This window comes from Malania oleifera, chromosome 4 (assembly GCF_029873635.1).
Source record: "Malania oleifera isolate guangnan ecotype guangnan chromosome 4, ASM2987363v1, whole genome shotgun sequence".
Lineage (NCBI taxonomy): Eukaryota > Viridiplantae > Streptophyta > Magnoliopsida > Santalales > Ximeniaceae > Malania > Malania oleifera.
The window spans coordinates 107371245-107392359 of record NC_080420.1 but is presented as its reverse complement, the minus strand read 5'-3'; the positions used below and the strand labels follow the sequence as shown (position 1 = coordinate 107392359).

Sequence of the window (21115 nt, the reverse complement as noted above, 5' to 3'; positions counted from 1 at the left end):
AGATAATGAACTTGGGTTGACCAAGCAAAGTGTCGGTTGATTGGACAAAAAGCATATTCCAGATTTCTATGTGGTCAATTGACTGAGTAATGTTAAGTTGAAAAACGTCCGTTCGACTGAGTTATAAAAAAAATAAATTTGGTCTAAAGTGTGATTGGTCGACTAAGCTGAATATGAACTTGAAATGTTCGGTCGACTGTGCTCAGTGAAAACCTAAGTTGTGTCCTTAAAAAAAATTTACCCCTATATGAGTTGGGGAATTTCATGAACGATTTTGGGACCTAAGGTCAGTCTATTGTCTTTCTTTGAGTTGTCAATCCCATCATGTATGAATGCATTATTATAGACCATATAATTACTACAGACCAAGCAAGAATGCAATAAAGAATAAAAATTGTTGGAATTGGTGTATTCTCAAAAGGGGGTGAATTGGGTATTTAAAACTTTTGCCTAGGTCCAATCCAAATTACAGCAGTATTTCATAACCTAGGGTGTGTCTAAGCAAATTCCAGTTACCCAGCAATATATAACTAAGCAGATATTTAAACTGTTAAAGCAATCTAAGTAAATATATCAAGCATTCACAATATTTAAAATATATGCATGTATGTAAAATGATCAACGCAATAAGTAATCACGTGCATGAGCTGAATATAAAGTTTGAAAAATAAAATCAAACACAAGATATGATATCAGGGTTTGGCTAATACTATCTGTATCCCCACCTCAAGCTAACAAGTAAGAGGATTCCACTAATGCTCGCTTACTAAGGGGAGCGATACTGTTTACAACACTTCTCTCCTTACGAGGTAAGGAAAACCTCAGATCACATTTACAGGGTTGACCACAACCTTTACAATCAATCCTTACGGGCTAAATCAACACCCCTTCAGGCTATGCCTAGAATACAACAGATAAGCAATGCAGATTTTGTGTACAATAATGTGTACAATTACAGTGCTTCTATAACAAGCAGATATGTACTAATACGCACAAACAATAACCAATGCACTCACGAATAATAGTATTTATGCTCATGTGAGATTGGTCAAGTGGTATATCAACTTACAGCAATTTGCGTATATCAATGTATGTGTGAGTAAGACCTTTGATTCAAGATATTATAATTAACAAATAATCGAAGGAACTTGAAAATCCTAATCAGTTATTCTCAACAAATATTTTTCAATATAATGCTCAATAAAGATTAGGATTAAAGCTTGCAAAGATATGATATATATTAATAATAATATGCAAGCTTTAGATACTTGCAATGAGGATGCAAGATCTCAAGCAAATATAGAGTTTTCCTAATCAATATTTATCAATAATATGGGAAAAACTCTCTTTGTTAACCCTCAAAAATATTTTTTAAAAGATTATGTAAGATGAGAGTTGTATGCTTGGAGATGAATGGAAATATGCATAATAATCAAAAATTCTAACTCCCTTTCACGTTGAAAACAGTGAGTATAAATAAATGATTCTCCTTAAGAAACGTTTTTCAAATCAAAGTGTAAGGAGAATGAGCAAATATATTTTGAAAGATTGAAAGAATTTGATCAAAATGAGTAGCATAAATAAAAAGAATTTTAGAGAATTTTTTTGACTAATGATTTTCCTAATCCCTTGCTAATTAAGATAAATAAGGAGGTATTTGTAGATTTTCATGAAAATATAATCGTTGGGAACACAAGGGAAATTTTAGAAAAAGTTTAATTGGGTTTAATTAATTTTAACCTTGATTTACTTGTAAAAATTTTCAACCTGAGAGATTCGGTCGCCCGAAGCTCAAGTTCGGTCACCTAAACACTCACAATAGTCCTTAAGGATTTTTCCAGTTCGGTCGCCCATGGCCACTGGTCGGTCGGCTGAGCTAGGCTATTTTTCAAAGCTTCATGCTTTCAGTCGCGTGGTGAGAGGTTCGGTTGGCTGAGATTTGAATTTCAATCACCCGAGCCCAATTTGAACTAAGAGTTCAGTCGGCTAAGGGTGATTGAAAAAATTACTTTCAAGGTTCGATTGACCGTGGACGATTAGTTCAAAAATAGTTTGGTCACCCAAAACATCACAAATATGTCCTTTATGTCATGTTTGGTCTCTTGTGCAATTTCAACCCTGATAAAAAAAGCATCTAGCATTCAAGTGTAAGGGTCATGGTTCATATTGTCATTCTATGGTGTAAGCTTTTTAATTAAGCCTAAAAAATCCAACGTCGGTCGACCGGTATATTGATTTCTTTATGGTCAAATTATAGCCTTTGAGTGTAAACATATCATGCATGAGATGCAGTTATTACAAACCATAATTACTACAGACCCAACAAATTATGAAACAAAAATGCATTTACAATTAAAACAAATGTCTTCTTCTTTTACTCTCGACACTTCATGGAATCAGTTAGGAGTATGTGTTTTAAGTCCTTTTGGGCTTCCACTTCACTTACATGTGTGTGTTCTGAATGATTAACTTATTCAAGTACTTAGACATACACATTAGTAACATTCAGTTTGTCATTATCAAAATCAATGATCAGATTCAAAAAGTCAACAAAAATGTCTTCAATCCTTACTTCTTCATATAGTTATCGAAAAGCGTGATTTCTAATGTCTTTCATCGTACCCCAACTTTTCGTGCCTCTTTAAGAATATATTTGTACAAGCACTAGGTACACAAATGAAATACTCTAGATTTGTCATAATCAAAACGGGATAGGACTCATAGAGTCAATATATATATATAATTTTTCCTTCAATTTTCAAAAATTGCAATGGCCTCCCATGAAACTTTAAAATTTTCACAAACCGCCCTTAATTAAAAATTTGTCAAAAAGAAAAATATATCCCTATATATTCTATAAGAATACTATAAAAATACAAATCACTTGAAGAATGCAACTGTTCCAAAAATAAAATATCAAAAAATATCTATAAAATTTTTAAAATTTCAAAAATAATCCTTAAAATTTTTAAAACTTCAAAAGAAGTGAAATACCTTTTTGTGAGCTCAAAAGGTCATCGTCTTTTAACCTTACTATGTCTTCTATGTATATTTATTTGACAAAGTTGTTACACTAAATATGGTAATATAAACCGAGTCACATGTGCAGGGAAAATTATAGCTGGCGCCGGTCCCTCCAACGTGGCCCCATGCCGATCTACTAGATGTGTAGCGCATGGCTCATGCCAGAAAAAACAATCACGCGAAGCTAACGCCGTTAATCCAAAACATCGGCGCCGACAAGTGCACAGCGAGGTCACCGAAATATTCCTGCGATACCCAACCTCCACCGCCCAGTGCAAGAACATGCAAGCCACTATAACATCGCCGACAGCTCTATCTTCATCACAATGGCCTCAACGAAGCCGACAATCTCGGCACCGCAATCCAACTCTGACGCCACTACATTGGGTATGGAGCTAAACTGCATGTTTGGAAGCGATGGCAACGCAGCTCGCTCTTTGGGCTGACGAGACAGTTGACCCACTTGTACTCCCTCATCTATGTCTCTGTTTCCAAGTTTATGTGTAGACAAGGAAACATTGAACTCTTCAAATTCATTTTCAAAATTTTTCTTGCAAGTCAAGCTGGGCAATTCGTTTAATTTTATTTTTTTTCCATGAGAAGCTTGGTCAGGTCTGTCTTTGTCTTTCCCCCTTTTGTTTAAGTTTCTTCTCTATCATAAGAGAAATAAGCCATTGAGAGTCATAACATATGTTGTCTACCACTTATTTGTTGAAATGTTTAGCTCAATGTATGCTAGTTATGTTACCCACCATCAATTGAATTTGGTGGTTGCCAAAGGTTTTTTTCTGCGTTGGAGATTATGTGATTGCCGAAGATTTTTCTAAAAATGAAACTCAAAACAGAGCACATGGAATATAAGCAAAGGAAAACAAATTTGGCAGCTGCGGTGGATTTTCTTCTGCGTCACAGATGGAGATTTTGATGGCGGGTGGAAATTTGAAATCTTTCAAAATTTTGTCCCGATCAGAGCTGGACCACGGGGCTGGCATCGCTAGCTTCGTCGAGGCAGTCACGACGAAGGCGGAGCCACCGTCGACTAGGCTGTGGAGATTGGGAATCAGAAATATTCCGACGGCATTACTGTGCACTTGTCGGCCCTGGTGTTTTGGATTAACGACGTTAGCTTCACGTGATTATTTTTCAGCATTAGGCACGCGTCATGCATCTATTAGAACGGCATAGGGCCATACCGGCGCCAGCTATAATTTCCCGATGTGCAGGCAGCACTGGCCACTGGAACATGGAGGCAGCAAGTTCCAACCCAATTTCAATCCTGAAATTGAAAGCCATGACATTGGCATTTTATATACTTATCGGGGCCAAAGAAAAAACATCTGTAAAGAGCCACTCAAAAAAAAAAAGAAAAAGAAAAAGAAAAATGCTTTGCCTCCGGTGCAAAATCTGAAGTGCCCATTTCCCAATGAACATGCAACAAACCGCACCCAGCATGGAGAAGTAAAAACCCAAGAACCCTCCCAAGCCACATAGTCCGCTAGCACATCAAACAAGGCTCAAGAAAATTTGATACCCCAGAAAAATTGGAGGGGAACAAGAAAAAGAGACTTAAAAACATATACAACGAAACTCAGAAACAGGGCCTGAGAAGCCCAATTTAACCTAATGCCTTTTGCCCCTGCTCCGCCTGGAGGAAACCACCACCCATCCCTCTTCTGCTTCAGCCACCTGTTCCGGCATTCGTTCATCAACCTGCATGTCGTCTGTACTTGAACTTGACCGCTGTTGTGGTGCATCAACTATCATATTTGACGAATCATCTTTCCCCACACTTCGGTCATCATCATCGTCCTCATTATCCTCGTCCACAACCTGGCAGCAAGGAAGAAAATGATGAAGCACGAACTAATAATGTCAGTTCAAATTATAAATTCTGTAGTTTAAAACCCAATCTAACCCCACCCAAAAAAACCTAATACTATATTCTCTCATGGTGAAACGTCCACTGCATGTGGCTTTGGAATGCACATGCACCAAGCAAGAGCTCCCTCAAATGTTTATCCATAATCACAATCGTGAGCTAATATCTTTAGAAAATACTAAGATTGTGCTTGAGGGCACGGATTTCATGCATTGGATTGGGATTTGGATGTGTATACATTTTTGTGTGCATTTTATCCTAATCCAGGGTCTTGCAAATTCCAAGCTCCCTTTCTTACAGGCTATGACACCTTTTGATGCTATGGACATAGCAAAGAAAAAAAGATGCTAGAAAACTCCCATCTCTTTCTTTTCTCTTCTTTTCCTTTCTCCTTTTTTTTTTTTTTTTTCCTGGTGGCAAAACAGTGAAAACACACTTTTTGCATCCTGTGGAGCAAGAATGACTGCAATTTTTTAGAGAAGCCACATGATGGAAACAGATTGCTTACAAAAAACACTGCATATATAGGAGCGCAGAGTGCATGTATTTCTGCCAGTGACATGAAAAATGGAAGAATAGGTATCGAAAGGAAAGTGAGAGGGAAGAATATCGGGTAAAAAAAGACAATATATGATTCTGATTCTTGAGTTTTGGATCCTTGAAAATCTGTCTTTCCACCCTCATTTATCATTTGGAAGGCCAACATCCCCTCTAATATTAAAGCTTTACTTGTGGAGTTAACAGTAACAACCTTTTGCAGAGTAGGAGGCCTTTTAAGGCTCTACGTCTGGATATTTCTTCACCATGCTCTGCAAACTCAGAAATCTGAATCTCACTTGTTCATTGTTAATTTTCTTGGAGAGTTTGGAACAATCTATTTGGATTGTTTGGAAAGCAGGGCTTGCCAAGGACTGGGGTAGGATTTTAACCATCTCAATTAGAGGTTCCAGTAGTAGTAGATATGTATCAGCTTTGTGGAGGTTTGGAATGTTTGCTGCCTAGTGGGGTATTTTGTTGGACAGGAATGCTGTTATTCTCATGTGGAAAAATATATATATTGCTCTATGTGCTGGAATAGGATACAGCATATAGCATTTTTGTGGGCTTCTGCAGCTGATTGTTTTAAAGTGCTTTTCTGTTTCCCCAATCCTCAACATGATTGGAAGGCTGTTTTGTGTTGATGCTTTTCTGTTTTTTACTTTTTGGCTCTTTTATCTTATAAGGAGGATTTCTTATGCTCCTTCCAAATATTCTCTCTTTCAGGAAAAAAAAATATTCTTCTTTTTCTATCAAAAGAAATGCATATGATTCTGATTCGGTTGTGTTCATCTGAAGTAGAAGTTCTGCAATACCAAAGGATGATTTAAATGTTTAATTGCCACTGGCTTCAAGAAAAAGTACGTCATCAATGAAATTTTCTGATGGAAGTTCTTGTTGTATTTATTTTATTCTATTTTGAAGATTACCAGACAAAGGGCACTATGCCTGAAAAAGCACATGCTAGTCCCGTATATGCAATTTTCTTTATCACATGTTTCAACCAATTCATTCATGCATTTTTGATTGACCAGCTAGCATACTTGTTATAGGCAAAATGCGCAGAGAGCACTTGGAGCCTAGACATGAGCCTTGCCATCATTGAAATTGTGTGTACCTTATATAATATATCCTGAATCATTGAAGGATGCTAAAACACAATGCCAAAATAAGAGAGTAGAAATAGGAAGAGGAAAAGAGACATCTCACCAGATCCTGAAAGAAGAAGAAGAAGATGATGATGATGATGATGATGATGATGAAGAAGAAAGAAGAGATGAGGGAAAAGAAGTGACACAGGGGGAGAGAGAGAGAGAGAGAGAGAGATTATGAAAGAAATAGAAAAGAATAAGAGGAATGAGGCATCAAGTACCAGAGAAAAAGTTTAACCTGATCATGGAAGAAAGGAAAGAGGTAAAGATGTGTCAGAAAGAACTATCATGGCTAATGAGGCAGTAGAAAAAATTATTTCCTTCTTCAGTTTCAAATAGGTAGTAGCCCATAAATTGTTTCGTGCAACGAACTCCATTCAGTTTTAAGAAAAATTAGAATTTATTTTAGGAATTATTCGGTTGGCCGAATAACTTATCCTGCATCAATTGTCCTAGAATAATTTTAATGTTTCTAATCTAATTTATGAGCATAGAATTTTCTTACAAGAGAATGCCTGCAAAATGAAACTAGTTGTGCATCAATATAAGAGATTCACCAGAGTCATCAAATGATGCTTGTCTTCTTCAATCTCTATTGTTTGGAGATTCCCATCAGATAAGAAGCTTAATATCATAAAACAGCTAGAAAGAACAACAAAAGAATAAGAATTGCCAAGACAAATACAAGAAGTTATTTTCATTCATGAAGAAAACAATTTTTTGGGGAAAGCAGTTGAACAATGAATACCTGTTTAACATGAGAAACAACTCCTCCTCGTGAATTGGCCTCCCTAAGCTTTTCAATGGATTTATAATTTCCTTCCAAACACTCCTCATGCATGACCATTAATTTTTCTGCCACCTGTTTACATAGAACATATAGCAAATCGGAATATTTAAAAAGGATACGCAAAAACCGCACCCCAAACTAACCACAAGAGCAGCAAACATAGAACATAGGAACTAGGCATGAATGAATAAAAAGGTGTATAAGAAGCTGAACAACAATAAATAAAATCAATCAAAAAGACATCCCAAGCGATCGTCACTTTTCTCTAGTCCATGGCTACAGATTGAAGGTACGCTCATGTTGTACATAGTATATAAATGGCAAAACTTCTTCCCGAAGTAGTATAAATTTCATCATAGAATTTAATAGGTGCAATATTTCCTTGCATAACACTTGAGGTTCTAGATGACAATCTTTGGCCTATCCAAACTTCAGTAAATTTCACAATCCACACATTTTAAAAAGTTTAAATTCATTACAGCCAGGGGTGCTTGAGCTGGTGATATTAATAATTAATGCTGAACATTATTTCATAAAATTCAAAAAGATATAAGGGGATAGATAAGACTGAGGATCAGGAATACATTGTATCCATTCTCATCATCAATGTCCCATCCATCATCCAAGTAGAGCACAAGAATAAAAAGGGGACCCTGGACCACAAGACTCCCCACTTTGCAGTAGTAGAGACAGGGTCGTCACAGTGAACACAAACTCAAACCTGCTTTTATGCAGAGAGGTTATTTCTTTGGATTCGAAGCCATGACCAACAAATTACAAAAGAGAAACCTTACCGTTGATCCAAGGCCTGCACTCAAGCAGAGCACAAGAATGGAATTCATAAAATTTAAAAATAATGGTTTACACATTTAAGTGCAGCACCGAATACAAACTGTTGTAGGATCAATATGTAGAAACAGAACATCAAAACTCTTTATGTAGCCATAAACTCACCCATGCTTAATATTAAAAACTTTAGCAGCTACAACGAATAATATGGCCTGAATTGTGGAACCGTGTAATAGAAAATTCTAAAGATAATCCAAACAACATCAAACCTAGAGATGGCAGACCAAATTAGCTGGCCCAGCTGAAATGTGATCAACACTGCAGTTAAAGGTGTAGCCTGCCCAGGGGTCAAAAAGGAGAGGTGAGGTGCAGGCATGCAGCCAAACACCTGGGTGCAGCCAAGGTGATCTCCTCCAGGTGCTGTTCAGGTAAGATCCTGGGCAAGTTTTGAGCAGCTGAGACGCTCAACTCATTTGCATTTAATTTATTTTCTACTTCATTTTTCTGTCCCTTACTATAATTAATTTCGTTGCAAAAGTTTGAGGGACTTTTACTCAAGAAAAATAATAAGTTTCGGAGAGCAATTTTCTCAAATTTTAAAACAAGGGAACCAGCGGCTATTTTCCTACTTAGGGATCTTGTGTTGCGGCAAAAGCAGCATCCGTTATAAACAAAGCATCTTATGGGCCATTTGGTATCACCCTCAAAAATCATGAAAATGGAAACAAGAAATAAAACTAAAAACCAGAAACAAAAACTAAATGTTTAAATGGTTAATAATAGTGTAACTAATACAAATTAAAATTTTGAATAAAAAAATGCTCAGTTTTGTCTATTTTTTTTACTTCTTATTTTTAAAACTCACCTTTTAGTGCTACAAGCATAAATTTATTGTAGAAGAAAACTGAAAGAGAGTAAATATTTTTTTATATGACCTTTTTTTTCAAGATTTACAGAGATTGTATGGATCTTTTTATTTCAATTATAGTTTCAATTCCGTCATTTTATTTTTATTTTGTTTAAAAATTATGTATAAAAGAATGATTTAATTCACAATAGTTTATTCGCATATAAAAGTATTCTGACAAGTTGCCAAATCAACTGAAAACCATAATGCCAGTTTTCAGTTTTATCTAAGAAAAAGCAAAAAACCAGCAGGTAAAAACAAATACAGTTTCTTCACTGTATAGATACAAATATGAAACTGAAAATAGAAATCATACCAATCAGATCATTGCAGTATTTCAGGCTTTCTGTTCTGCACAACACTTCACAACAAACGTATGTATGCAAATTTTGTATTTTAAACAACAGTTAAGGCAGCATATTTTATTCATTTTGAGCTTGTGTCGGAGCAACAACGTCATCATTCATAAACAAAGCATCATAGAGCATCTCATGATTTTTAGCTTTTTATGATGCATGTATAATATGAAATTTATATTTTAAATGATAGTATTTTCTATTTTATGATGTTTTGTAGTGATCTGACCATTAGTCAATTTTTCAAGTGAAAAAAATTATTACTTCTTAAAGCTAGCACCTCACTTTACTCGGGCATAGGGGTGTACCAAATACCCAAAAACCCAAAAAGGACTAAAACTTAACCATTTAAAATTCCAGTTCAGTTTTCTGGTTTTGGGTTTAAAAAAACAGGTTTTGATTTTAGGTTTTGGTTTTACATGGTAACCAAACCAAAAACTAATTTATAAATATATACTTTTTATTCGTTTTCATATATTAGTACACATTATTTTTATTACTTTGCTGAATTATGGACAATTCAAGCTATAATTACGCTTTTTATTTGCTCATTTTCTATATGGAGCAAGGGATGAGTGAAGACAAGCGCCCACTGCACCCAGCCACTTCTGTCTACTGTTGGGACAAGTTGTCCCACATTGCCTAAAAGGAATAAGGAAAGAGTTAGAAGACCCTTCCTCCTATTGTAAAAACCCAACCCCACCCCTCATTTTTTCATGGGCTCTAGCAAATGCTTCCATGTCTGTGCAGAACTAGTAGAAGCTTCATTGCAATAGATCTAAACCCCACAATTTGACCCATGGACTGATTAACAATCTATTGTGCTTTGGTTCCACATGGACCCATTGGACCAAATATTTTTTAATTTTAAAACTCTTGAAAAGCCGAAAAGACTGAACAACACCAAACAGATAGAACCATTAACCAGTATAATTAATTCTCAATTTGGTTTCAGTCCACCAATTTAAAAACCAAGCATTTTGGTTTGGTCATCAGTTTTGGACAAAATCAAACCAAGTACAGCCCAGTTCAGGCAAGGGCCTAGAATCTCAAGCAGAAGGGGGTACGGGCACTTAAGCGTGCCTTGTCATTTTACAACACACAGAAAAACCAATACAAACAGGATGAGGCAATGTCCTATTTTTCACTTTGTTGTCTTTTGCAAGAAGCAAAATACTCTAGAAGCAAGAAGATTGTGCTTGTTTCAACCATCGGCTGTAGACAACATAGTAATTCCTTCACAGTGAAGTCTGACACTATCACATCAAACGATATCAAAATGCAATTGATGGAATTCATGTGAATAATGCCATTCTGAAGCAAGAGTTTTGAAAGTGCTCCAAATTGTATTAAAGTGCTTCACAATTTTAAAATGTAGAGAGTCATCTTTAGAGACGTGGGAAGGTGTGGAGATGGATAAGGGTCATCTCAAATTATATGCACCTTTATTTATCTTACTCAAATAGACCCAAAAATTTCGCTGGCTTAAAGTTGCCAAGCCATAATTAGAGTGATGTTGAAAGCTATTTTCAACATAATTTAGACTGAACTTTACAATGGTTTTGTATGAGATATGAATTTGAAACCCTGTATTTAAACTTGGGAATCCAAATACAAATGCACTATTTGCATTTTGTTTTGAAGGAGAGAATTTGGATTTACAATGGATTCATAGTGTATTTCAATCTACCAAATACTTGAATTTGAAATCACCTATAAACCTATGAATTTCAAATAAAAATTCCTCATTCAAACAGGAGCAAATCATTTGTGTTGCCCAGAATTGTTGAGCGGAAACTACACTAGAGAATGAACACAAGCTTTTCTTGAGCTGCCTTCATAGCAGAAGCTCCAAATTTTAGGAAAGGATTCATATTCTTCTTACTCTTCTCCTCCTTGATTCCTCTCCTCCTTCATCAAGGGTTTCTCTTTTACACACATGCACACATTCACGCTATCTTTTCATTTTGATTGGTTCCGGTTGAAATCTTAGGGCTATTGTTTGTTCTGGAACTTTCCCCTAGGTGGAAAATATATCATAGATTGTTTCTTTTCATTTGATTTGTGTGGCCGATGCCCAGGTCAGTTTTATCTCATTTGATTTATGTTTTGATTCTTGCTATTTAGGAGATTGTTTGGATAGTTTGAAATTTGAGGCCCATTTTGGATTTGGAAAGGCATTTTGGTTGGCTTTAATCAATTAGTGTTTTGATAGTTGAACTAGTTAGTTGTTAGTTGGGAATCAGTGATCTAGGTCAAGATGCTTGAGCTGGAAAATAAATTAGCTGGCTAGTTTGTGGAGGTTCCTGCATTCTGATACCCTACAGCATGTCAATTAGGAGAGAATTTTCAAACTATTAAAGGTTATTTATACCTTTTAGTATTATTATTAAGTGTGTTAGTATGTTAATTAATGAGAGTTAGTAGGGGTATTATTGTCGTTAGAATGTATTTAATTTGTATTATAAATAGAGGGACAGACCTATCTTCAAGTTAGGTCATTCATTTTAATCAAATCTTAAAATGGTCAACACCTTACTACACCTAGTCACTGAGTGCTTCTGAGCTCAATGAGTCTCTTCCTTTGCCTAATCTTCCAGATTCTTTTTTGTTGTCCTTGCCCAACCAATCATACGAGTCTCCATGTAGTACGATTCCTTCTCATCATCTTGATTATCCTAATTTGTATGTGTATTCACGATGGAGACTCCAAGGCAGAGAGTCCCCTCTAGCTTCTACTACCACGCCTTTGGTTTCCTTGTCTAATGATCATACTTCCTATGATGTTGATCCTCCTATTGCTATTCGGAAAGGTAAACGCACATGTACTCAACATTCTATTTCCAACTATGTTTGTTATGACTCCTTATCACCCTCCTATTATTGTTATGTTAATGCCCTATCATCTCCTACCATTCCTAAATCTATTTCGGAAGCCTTAACTCATTCTGGGTGGAGGGATGCTATCGTTGAAGAGATAAATGCTTTACATGACAATGGTACTCGGGACTTGGTACCTCTTCCTCCTGACAAGTCTATAGTTGGTTGTCACTGGATTTACATTGTGAAAGTCATTCCTAATGGTTCTGTGCCTAGTCTAAATGTTTGTCTTGCTACTAAGGCATACACTCAGGCGTTTGGTCTAGATTATTCTGATACTTTTTCTCTGGTTGCCAAGCTTACATCAGTACGTTTGTTCATATCCTTGGCTACTACTTGCCATTGATCTCTACATCAGTCAAATGTGAAAAATGTCTTCTTGCATAATGACCTTGACGAGGAGGTTTAAATGAAGCAACCGCCTGAGTTTGTTACTCAAGGGGAGTCAAGCTAGTGTGTCGGCTCAAGAAGGCTCTATATGGTTTTAAAAAGTCTCCCAAAGCATGGTTTGCTCGTTTCAGTGTTGTAATACTTGAGTTTGATCTTCAACGGTGTGTTGTAGATCATTCCGTGTTTTACCGTCATACTTCATCAGGTATGATCCTTTTTACTATTTATGTAGATGAATTGTTATTAGAGGTGATTATGATAAAGGTATTCATAGCATCAAACTTTTTCTACAGACTAAGTTTTCGACCAAAGATTTGGGACTGTTGAAATACTTCTTGGGTATAGAAGTATCTAGATCTTGTATGGGAACTGTTTTGTCACAGAGGAAGTATGTTCTTGATCTATTGGATGAAAATGGATTATTGGGATTTAAACCTGTTGATACACCCATGGATCCTAATAGCAAGTTAGTGTTGGATATAGGAGATTTGCTACCTAATCCTGAACAATACTGAAGACTTGTTAGAAAGTTGAATTTCTCACAGTCACTCGATTGGATAATATCTTTTGCAACAAGTGTTATGAGTCAATTTCTAGATTCTATGAGAACAAGTCATTGGAATACAGTAATTCGCATCTTAAGATATCTCTAAGGTGCATCAAGGAGAGGTCTTTTATATTGTGATCAAGGTCACACTTATATCCATGGATATACGTATGCAAATTGGTCTCGGTTGCCGTCCAACCGGAGATCCACAACCGAGTATTGTATCTTGGTTGGTTGTAATTTGGTTTCTTCGAAAAGTAAGAAACAAATTGTGCTGGCAAGGTTAAGTGCTGAATCAGAATATAAAGTTGTGGCTCACACTATTTTTGAACTTTTCTAGCTAAAGAACATGTTGGAAGAATTGGGTATTTCTCATTCTCAGCCTAAAAGTTTGATGTGTGACAATCAAATTGCTCTTCATATTGCCTCCAACCCGATCTTTCAAACGTATGAAGCACATTGAAGTTGATTGTCACTTTGTTCAAGAGAAAGTTGTGCAAAAGCTCATTACTACCGCTTATGTGAAGTTGGATATGCAGCTTGCTGATTTTTTTACCAAAGCGTTGGGAGGTGCTCGTGTTAAATTCATTTGTAGCAAGTTAGGAGCATATGACATTTATGCTCCAACTTGAGGGAGAGTGTTGGAGGTTATTTATGTCTTTTATATTATTATTATTAAGTGTGTTAGAGTATGTTAAATAATGAGAGTTAGTAAGGGTATCATTGTCATTAGAATGTATTCATTTTGTATTATAAATAGAAGGAGAGACCTATCTTCAAGTTAGGTAATTCATTTTAATCAAATCTTAACACAAACACTGACTGAGTTGTGCTGCGTATGTTCCCATCGTCCTTCTATACATACACACAAAAAATAAATGTTGTTTTCATTGATAATACAATTTTTTTATATTGGATCAGACAACATTTTTTATATTGGCATGCATGTGTAAGGGCAAAGCCAAAGTAACCCAAAGTCAATCAAATGCTATTGCATGAACTCAAGCTTGTGCCTTCTAACAAGTATTTGAATTTTTAGGTGGTATTGACTAAATAAATAGATTTATTACAATATTATTTCTCATTTTTTATTTTCAATTGTTGTGAGGACTTCAAGCCCTTGACAAATATTTCATCTTTCCTTGTTAAAGTCCATATCATAAGTCATATACCAAAATATTATAGCTAATCCAACACCAACTCTAGATACTTTCCAACTAACAAAACAAAAGGCAAGTTTGAAAGTAAGAGACCATACCTTCATTTTCCAACTGAGAAAAAAAAAAGGAAGTTTGAAAGTAAGAAATTTCATACCTCCACCTCTTAAGGTATAATTTTCTTATTTCTTGGACTATGCTCGTTATTTTGGGTGCTTGGCATACACTACAAATGGCCGGTGAACTTTTCTCTTGCCACTATACTATTTAATGTTTTGGAATATGCTTGTTATTTTGGCCCAAAAATCCACAATACCCTTGGCCCACTAGCTCACTCAGTTTTCGAAATTCTTGTGACAAGAAATGAAGCAGCAAAAACAGCACAAAAGATCAAAGGCTAATGCTCTACTTTTGATTTACTCACCACGTGCAGGATAATAGATGCAGATACTTATTTTTTGAATCTGCATTAGTGCTTTTGTCTATTTGAAGCTCTGAACAATGGTTACTCTTGCTTTGTAAGGACCCAAACCCAAGTAGGTTCCTACATATAATTTTTTTAGTGGACGCAATAAATTTCAATTATTTTTATTACCAAAGTACTAATTAGCTTTATTACAAATATACGTTTCAAATGTTAAAATTAAAATTTCTAAAATTTTAAAATACACAAACATATTCTAAATTGTATTATACTAATTTTTTTTATTCTACTCTGCTCTTTCTACTCCCACCCATGCACTTGCTACCCTAGATTTTTGGTACCCTCTTCAAAATTATTTGAAATGTAAAATATTTATTGGAGTGAGACAATGCTCAGTAAGTAAATAAGATTATTATTAGTGTGTGACCAAAATGAGCTTTCGTAATATTATAATTTCGTAAAATAATATTTAATACTATAACTTCAAAACAGCTTTTAAAATAAATGTAAATTTAAAATTTTCTATATAAAACTTTTACCATCAATTATAGTAGTAAAATCTTATAACCTTATACTGTAATTGTTAAATTAAACTTTTAACTTTAAAACCGTAACTATAATATTTAATTATATACATATATATTTTTCCTTATACGTTTCTTTTAGATCATCATTTAGGCACAAAAATGACCATATTCGTATAAACATATACTTTTCCTTCATATCATCAATAGCTCTCTGTACACGTAATTAAATATGTATATACATATATTGTAAAAATCACCCTTAAGTTTGTTAGCCATCAGTCAAGTTTCTGTTAGCCATAAGTCATGTTTAGTCCCATGACTGAGTTATGCGGTCCAAAGAATGGACTTAACTAACTGGTCGATCAAACTAAATCAACGTACATAATCATTAAGTGAGATTTTCCCTATTAAGTCATGGCCCAGGATCAAATGTGCACTCAGGAGAAATTCACTACCATATATAACCACTATGTAAATAGTGTGGGTGCACTTTGATCCGTTTAAACTTTAAACTACGGTACTGAACATTCGTAATTTCTATATCGTCTGAGTCATAAGGAATTTGAAAACATCTTATTATATAATTTATACAATTAAAAGAATATCATTAAAATCTCATTTTTACTCATATTTTCGTGAAATACGCAACGTAAAAATAAATTCATGTCATCTTTACTCATATTTTCATAAAAATGTAACGTAAAAATAAACTCATGCCATACGATTTTCGTGTTAAAAATATTTTCTTAAATAGAAATTAATGTTGTAAAATACCCGGGGGATTTATAACATTTATTAACTCAAAAATAAACGCAATTATATCAAAAATAAAACTGGTATAATTAAATATGCGTAAAAATAAACTCAAAAAAATTTTATGAAAATAATTAACAAAATCAAAATTTACTTATAAATAAACTCGAGTATAAATTTTAAATAAAAATCTAACATAATCAAATTTACTTACCCTTACTTAACCTTGTGAGATGATCATGACAAATATCTCCAAAAATGAAATCGGAAATAGTGGGTGAGTGAGAATTTTAATTATAACAAAAATTCTCCCTCCACCACTAATTCTTTCACTTACTAATCCTTCTCTTCTCTTGAAATTTTTTTGTGAAAAATGAAGATTAAGAGCTTCCTATTTATAGAAAAATTTTGGGGAAGAAAATTACATTTTCAAAAGTGTGGGGAGAGGGGTGAAATTTTAATTTTAATATTTTCAAATTATTGGTGGAAGATAGGATGGCATGTGGGATGTGGGATGTAGTGGGATGTGCGGTAATGTGTTTTGTAATTGGGTTGCTTACACTCCTCTTTATTTATTTATTTTCTTTTTTTTTTCTTCCCTTTTTTTTATTATTATTATCTTTAATTATATATATTTATTGTGCATATTATTTGGGAAGAAAGTGTGAACGGTAGAATTAGTAGAGTAAGAGTCACCATTAATTAGATTTTTATTATTTATTATAAAGAAAGAAGCAAGTTCGAGTCCAAAAATCTTGTGGGCCCCACACGATCTTGTGGGCCCCGCACAGTTTCGAGACTCATATGAGCCCCATACAACTCCAATATGTCTTACACGATTTTGAGGCCCCACATAACTTCGAGACTCATGTGATCCCCCGTGATCTTATGGGCTCTACATAACTTCAGGACTTATGTGAGCCCCACGTGATTTTGTAGGCCCCACATGCGCTGGATGTGGGAATGATCACCTATATTGCGAGATTTATGAAGTGTATACATGGACATTGATGTAGAAAGGAATTGCTCAACCTATGTCCTATGGTTCAACCCTCAAACAAACACATGCACTCAAAATACACTTCAGTGTGTAACTCTTTGTAAGAACATATGGATTACATGAAGACTTTCGATACATGAAGATCGCAGTTGATATGCCGAAGCAAGTTCGAGTCCGAGATTCGTGTAGGTCCCACTCGGTCATGTGGGCCCCACATAGGATACCTATTTTATTATTATTATTATTTTATCATATATTTTTATAAATTATGTCAATTAAAACATTATTTTATGTATATGTACTTGTTTACGTGTACGAACAGTGTCTACCCTATTTATCCTATGAAATTCCATTTTGACCAGACCGAGCTCCAGAGAGCAATTGAGCCACAATGGTCTCTGAGCACTCGCTAAGATAAGGTCTTTCTTAGGTATCAAATATGGAATCAAGGATCTTACAGAAAAGCACCTCTGTATTGATATTAACTTAATGATCATTTTTATTTATTTATTTATTATTATTATTATTATTATGCTTTAATCATATATATTTTTGGGGTTATTACATGCTTCACTTGCCCCACTCTCTTCCCCATCTTCTTTACACCCTAAAATCCATTTCTCACCAATTGCAGGATATATAATAATGTCACATATTATATATATAATTATAATGCATTCAAATCTCTAAGATATTACTTATAAAGGTTCTTGTCGGGTTCATATTTGCACCAAAGCATATCTCTGATACCTAAGGCAACTAAAAAATGGTTAATTATAATGGGATACAATGGTTTTTTGGCATCATTAAGGGCTCATTATTTCAAGGTCTTTTGGGGTTTATTGCTGTCAGATATTCAAAGGGATTGGGTAGCAGCTCTCATGCAACCTTCCGGTCGTAGATTTTTGGTACATTGAGGACACCATGTCCTCCTACATTATACATTCTCTTTTTCTTAACACAATTTTCACTTACCCAAAAAATAAGATTGTTCTTGTAGCACTAAAGTGAGTTTTTTTTTTTTTTTTTGAAGTGTAATGATTAAGTAAAATAATTATAATAATTTCTATCATTATTTTCATATTTTTAATTTGCATGCTTTTTTTATTGTTTTAATCATATTTTTTAATTGTAAATCCGATTTAAGGAAAAGAAAAAAAAAGCATTTGTTCAATAAAGAGTTTTCTTTGTTTTAATTTTAGGAATTTTGACCAAGCTTTCTGATTTCTGGTTTTTAGTTTTTATTTCTAGTTTTCTGTTTTCATTTCTGGTTTTAATTTTCATAATTTTTTACAGGGATACCAAGCAGCCTCTTAGATCTCATAATGAAAAACTCTGAAGAAGAATTTACCTTTGCATCTAGGTTTTTCTTGTTTTTTTCTCCTGTTTTTTGTATGATTAGAAATTTCGATATTTTACCACTTAGGGCCTAGGGGTCATATTGCTTTCTTCATTTCATCTAGATAAATCATATGAAAGACGACAAGTCATAGGATTCATTTGAAAATTTCTCAACAGACTCAAAGGAGGTGGGTGCACAATACAAGACATCATTACAATTCACAATTCAAAAAGACAAAAGAAAAGAAAAATGAAATGAAACAAAATGAAATCATAGCAGGAAGTCAAATACAGAACATTGAATGAAAGCTAAACCAAAATAATATATTGGTGTAACAGGTCTGGAAGCTGGAATGGCATAGTTCCTTCCACCCAATGATGCTACAAAAAGATTAATATGCTATCTAGCATCTAGATTTCCAAACTAACTCTCAGAAATGAAAACAAAGGAGTCAACAGCACCCGTACACTCCCCCATCACAAAATGCATGCTTTGTGATATTTGAGGCTAGAAAGTAAAGTAAAGAGGCCATACCTCCTCAGTGCTGCCATCCTCAATCTCTGTATTGAACAAGGAAACCATATTTTTGTCAAGCATGTCTTCTAAATCATCAATATACAATGGCTCTGATATGGAAACAAATACAAAGTCAAAAATAATGGACATATTGCTGAGAACCCAATTAAATCAGATGAGTGTACAGTTCAAAAATTAAAGTACAATAGCAATAAAATCAACCATGCAACTGCAAAAGAAAGAAACATTAGAAAACAGAAAATAAAAATATGAATTATAACCTATGCAGTAAAACATGAATATCAAGGAACTAGAGCATATATATTATAGCTACAATAACAGAATCTATCAAACGTCAGATATAGTAAAAAAGAACAAATAAAGTTCCTAATGGAAAATAAAGTTCCTCATGGACATACATGCCAAACTACCAATTCTTGCTCTCCTGTCATACCTGGAGATCAAAAGAGCTCAAAAGGAAGCTAAATGCTCGATTTAATGTACATGTTGAATACAATACACTACCAATTAATAAAACATGTTCTATTTTTTTTTTTTTTTCTCCACAAAATGGTCTTACTCTTGAAAGAGAAAACATAGGAACCAATCAGAAAAAAAGGCATAAGTTTATTTACAGAAATGTGTGAAAAAATCTTTAGCACCAACTTTTTCAGGGGTGCCTAGAGTTAATTACCACACGGCATGCAAAATTTCTATCAAGATAAGCAAAGAAAAAAGGTATTACTCTTCAATAGTTTTCACAATTTAACATTTTTCCTTCCATAATCTAAATTCTGATGAAAAAATACACAGTGAGTCTCTGGGCATAACTCAGTATCTACGCTGTTTTAGACCAATCACACATGAAAATCACACTTTCCCAGTAAGTCACAAAATTAAAGTGTCAATTTGCAAGATAGAGAAGCAAAAATTATAAAAATAGTTCATGACCTAAAAATAAACGATAAGTTGGCAACCCAACTGATGGTTCTTCTTTAGTTCTGCCAAAACAGATGTTTTTAGTCCATATCGATCAGAATCATATCCAAATAGGGATTCACTAAATCATAGACGAAATTCGCTATTTGCACCAAGAATCCAACAAAATTTAAAAAAGGCCAATCAAGTATTAATTAAAATCTCAGACAAGTATTAAAGTCAGAAACATCACAAAGAATTTTGCTTCTTTAAAAACTCTCAAGCGATATACGCCGTGATACCTTTGGATTGGGTGAACCAAGAGAAGATGACCGAGGAGAATTGCTCGGACTTGCGGGCAGAATCACGGCCGCCCCACTCGTTGTGGACGGCAATCTGAAGTGCAGACCACCGAAGAAGTAGCAAATCTATGCCTTCTTTAAGCTGAGTAACAGCATCAGCTGAAAGCTGAAGCTGAGACGCCATGAGAGCACCTACTTCTCTGTTGCTGCCGTTCCCGTATACCGTCACGCTCCCAGAGTTGAATTCTTATTTTGTTTCGGGTTTAGAGACCTTCAGTTAAATTTATATTTGGCCTCTAATCTTTGTTTATTCGGAAATGTGCCCCCATTCTCATAATCACATTAAATAAGTTAGATCTTTGTGAATTTTAAATTCAAATTATATTAAATAAAATATAACACAGAATTATACAAAATTTTCATTTAAATTTCTGCAATATTCAAATTCAACGTGTATAATTCATTGTTCCAATCACAACCTAAGAATGAAAGATTTTCACAAAATATAAGAATCTGATGTCTATAGTAACCGAACGATATATTTTTCATAAACAATCCTATTGTGACACTATGATATCTTTTTATTTTAAGTTTAAGATTTAGTAATATCATTTGAATTTTTCAAATATGACATTCTGTCACCTGAATTTTTGAAAACCATCAAAACCCTTACAAATATTTAATTTGATTGAAGAAACAAACATTTACCCTCTCAATTATTAGTCAATGTTAAATATATATGAAAAAATGAATTTTAATCTTAATAAATAACATTTTAAAATGATATTAATTTAATAAATTAAGTTGAGAAAATCAGTCAATATAATGTAACGTTCAGAAAATTACATAAGTAAATCAAATACCTAACCATATTTCGAATTATCCAATCTAGTTAATCCAACTATTTTAACCCAATCAACTAACAT

General features: G+C 34.3%; 1 protein-coding gene across 2 annotated transcripts; it reads right to left on the bottom strand.

Annotated features, from left to right (window-relative positions):
• Positions 1-4292: 4292 nt before the first annotated feature.
• Positions 4293-20511, bottom strand: LOC131154047 (pre-rRNA-processing protein TSR2-like). Of its 2 annotated transcripts, none has more exons than XM_058106529.1 (4): positions 20190-20511; positions 18988-19079; positions 7340-7453; positions 4293-4854 (listed from the first exon to the last, which is right to left on the bottom strand). In XM_058106529.1, the coding sequence occupies exons 1-4, from the start codon at positions 20371-20373 to the stop codon at positions 4645-4647; spliced, it is 600 nt and encodes a 199-aa protein (XP_057962512.1). In that variant the 5' UTR covers positions 20374-20511; the 3' UTR covers positions 4293-4644. The 2 variants fall into 2 exon arrangements, with proteins under 2 accessions (XP_057962512.1, XP_057962513.1); XM_058106530.1 differs by having other exon boundaries at positions 18988-19013; positions 20190-20443.
• Between the last annotated feature and the right edge of the window lie 604 nt (positions 20512-21115).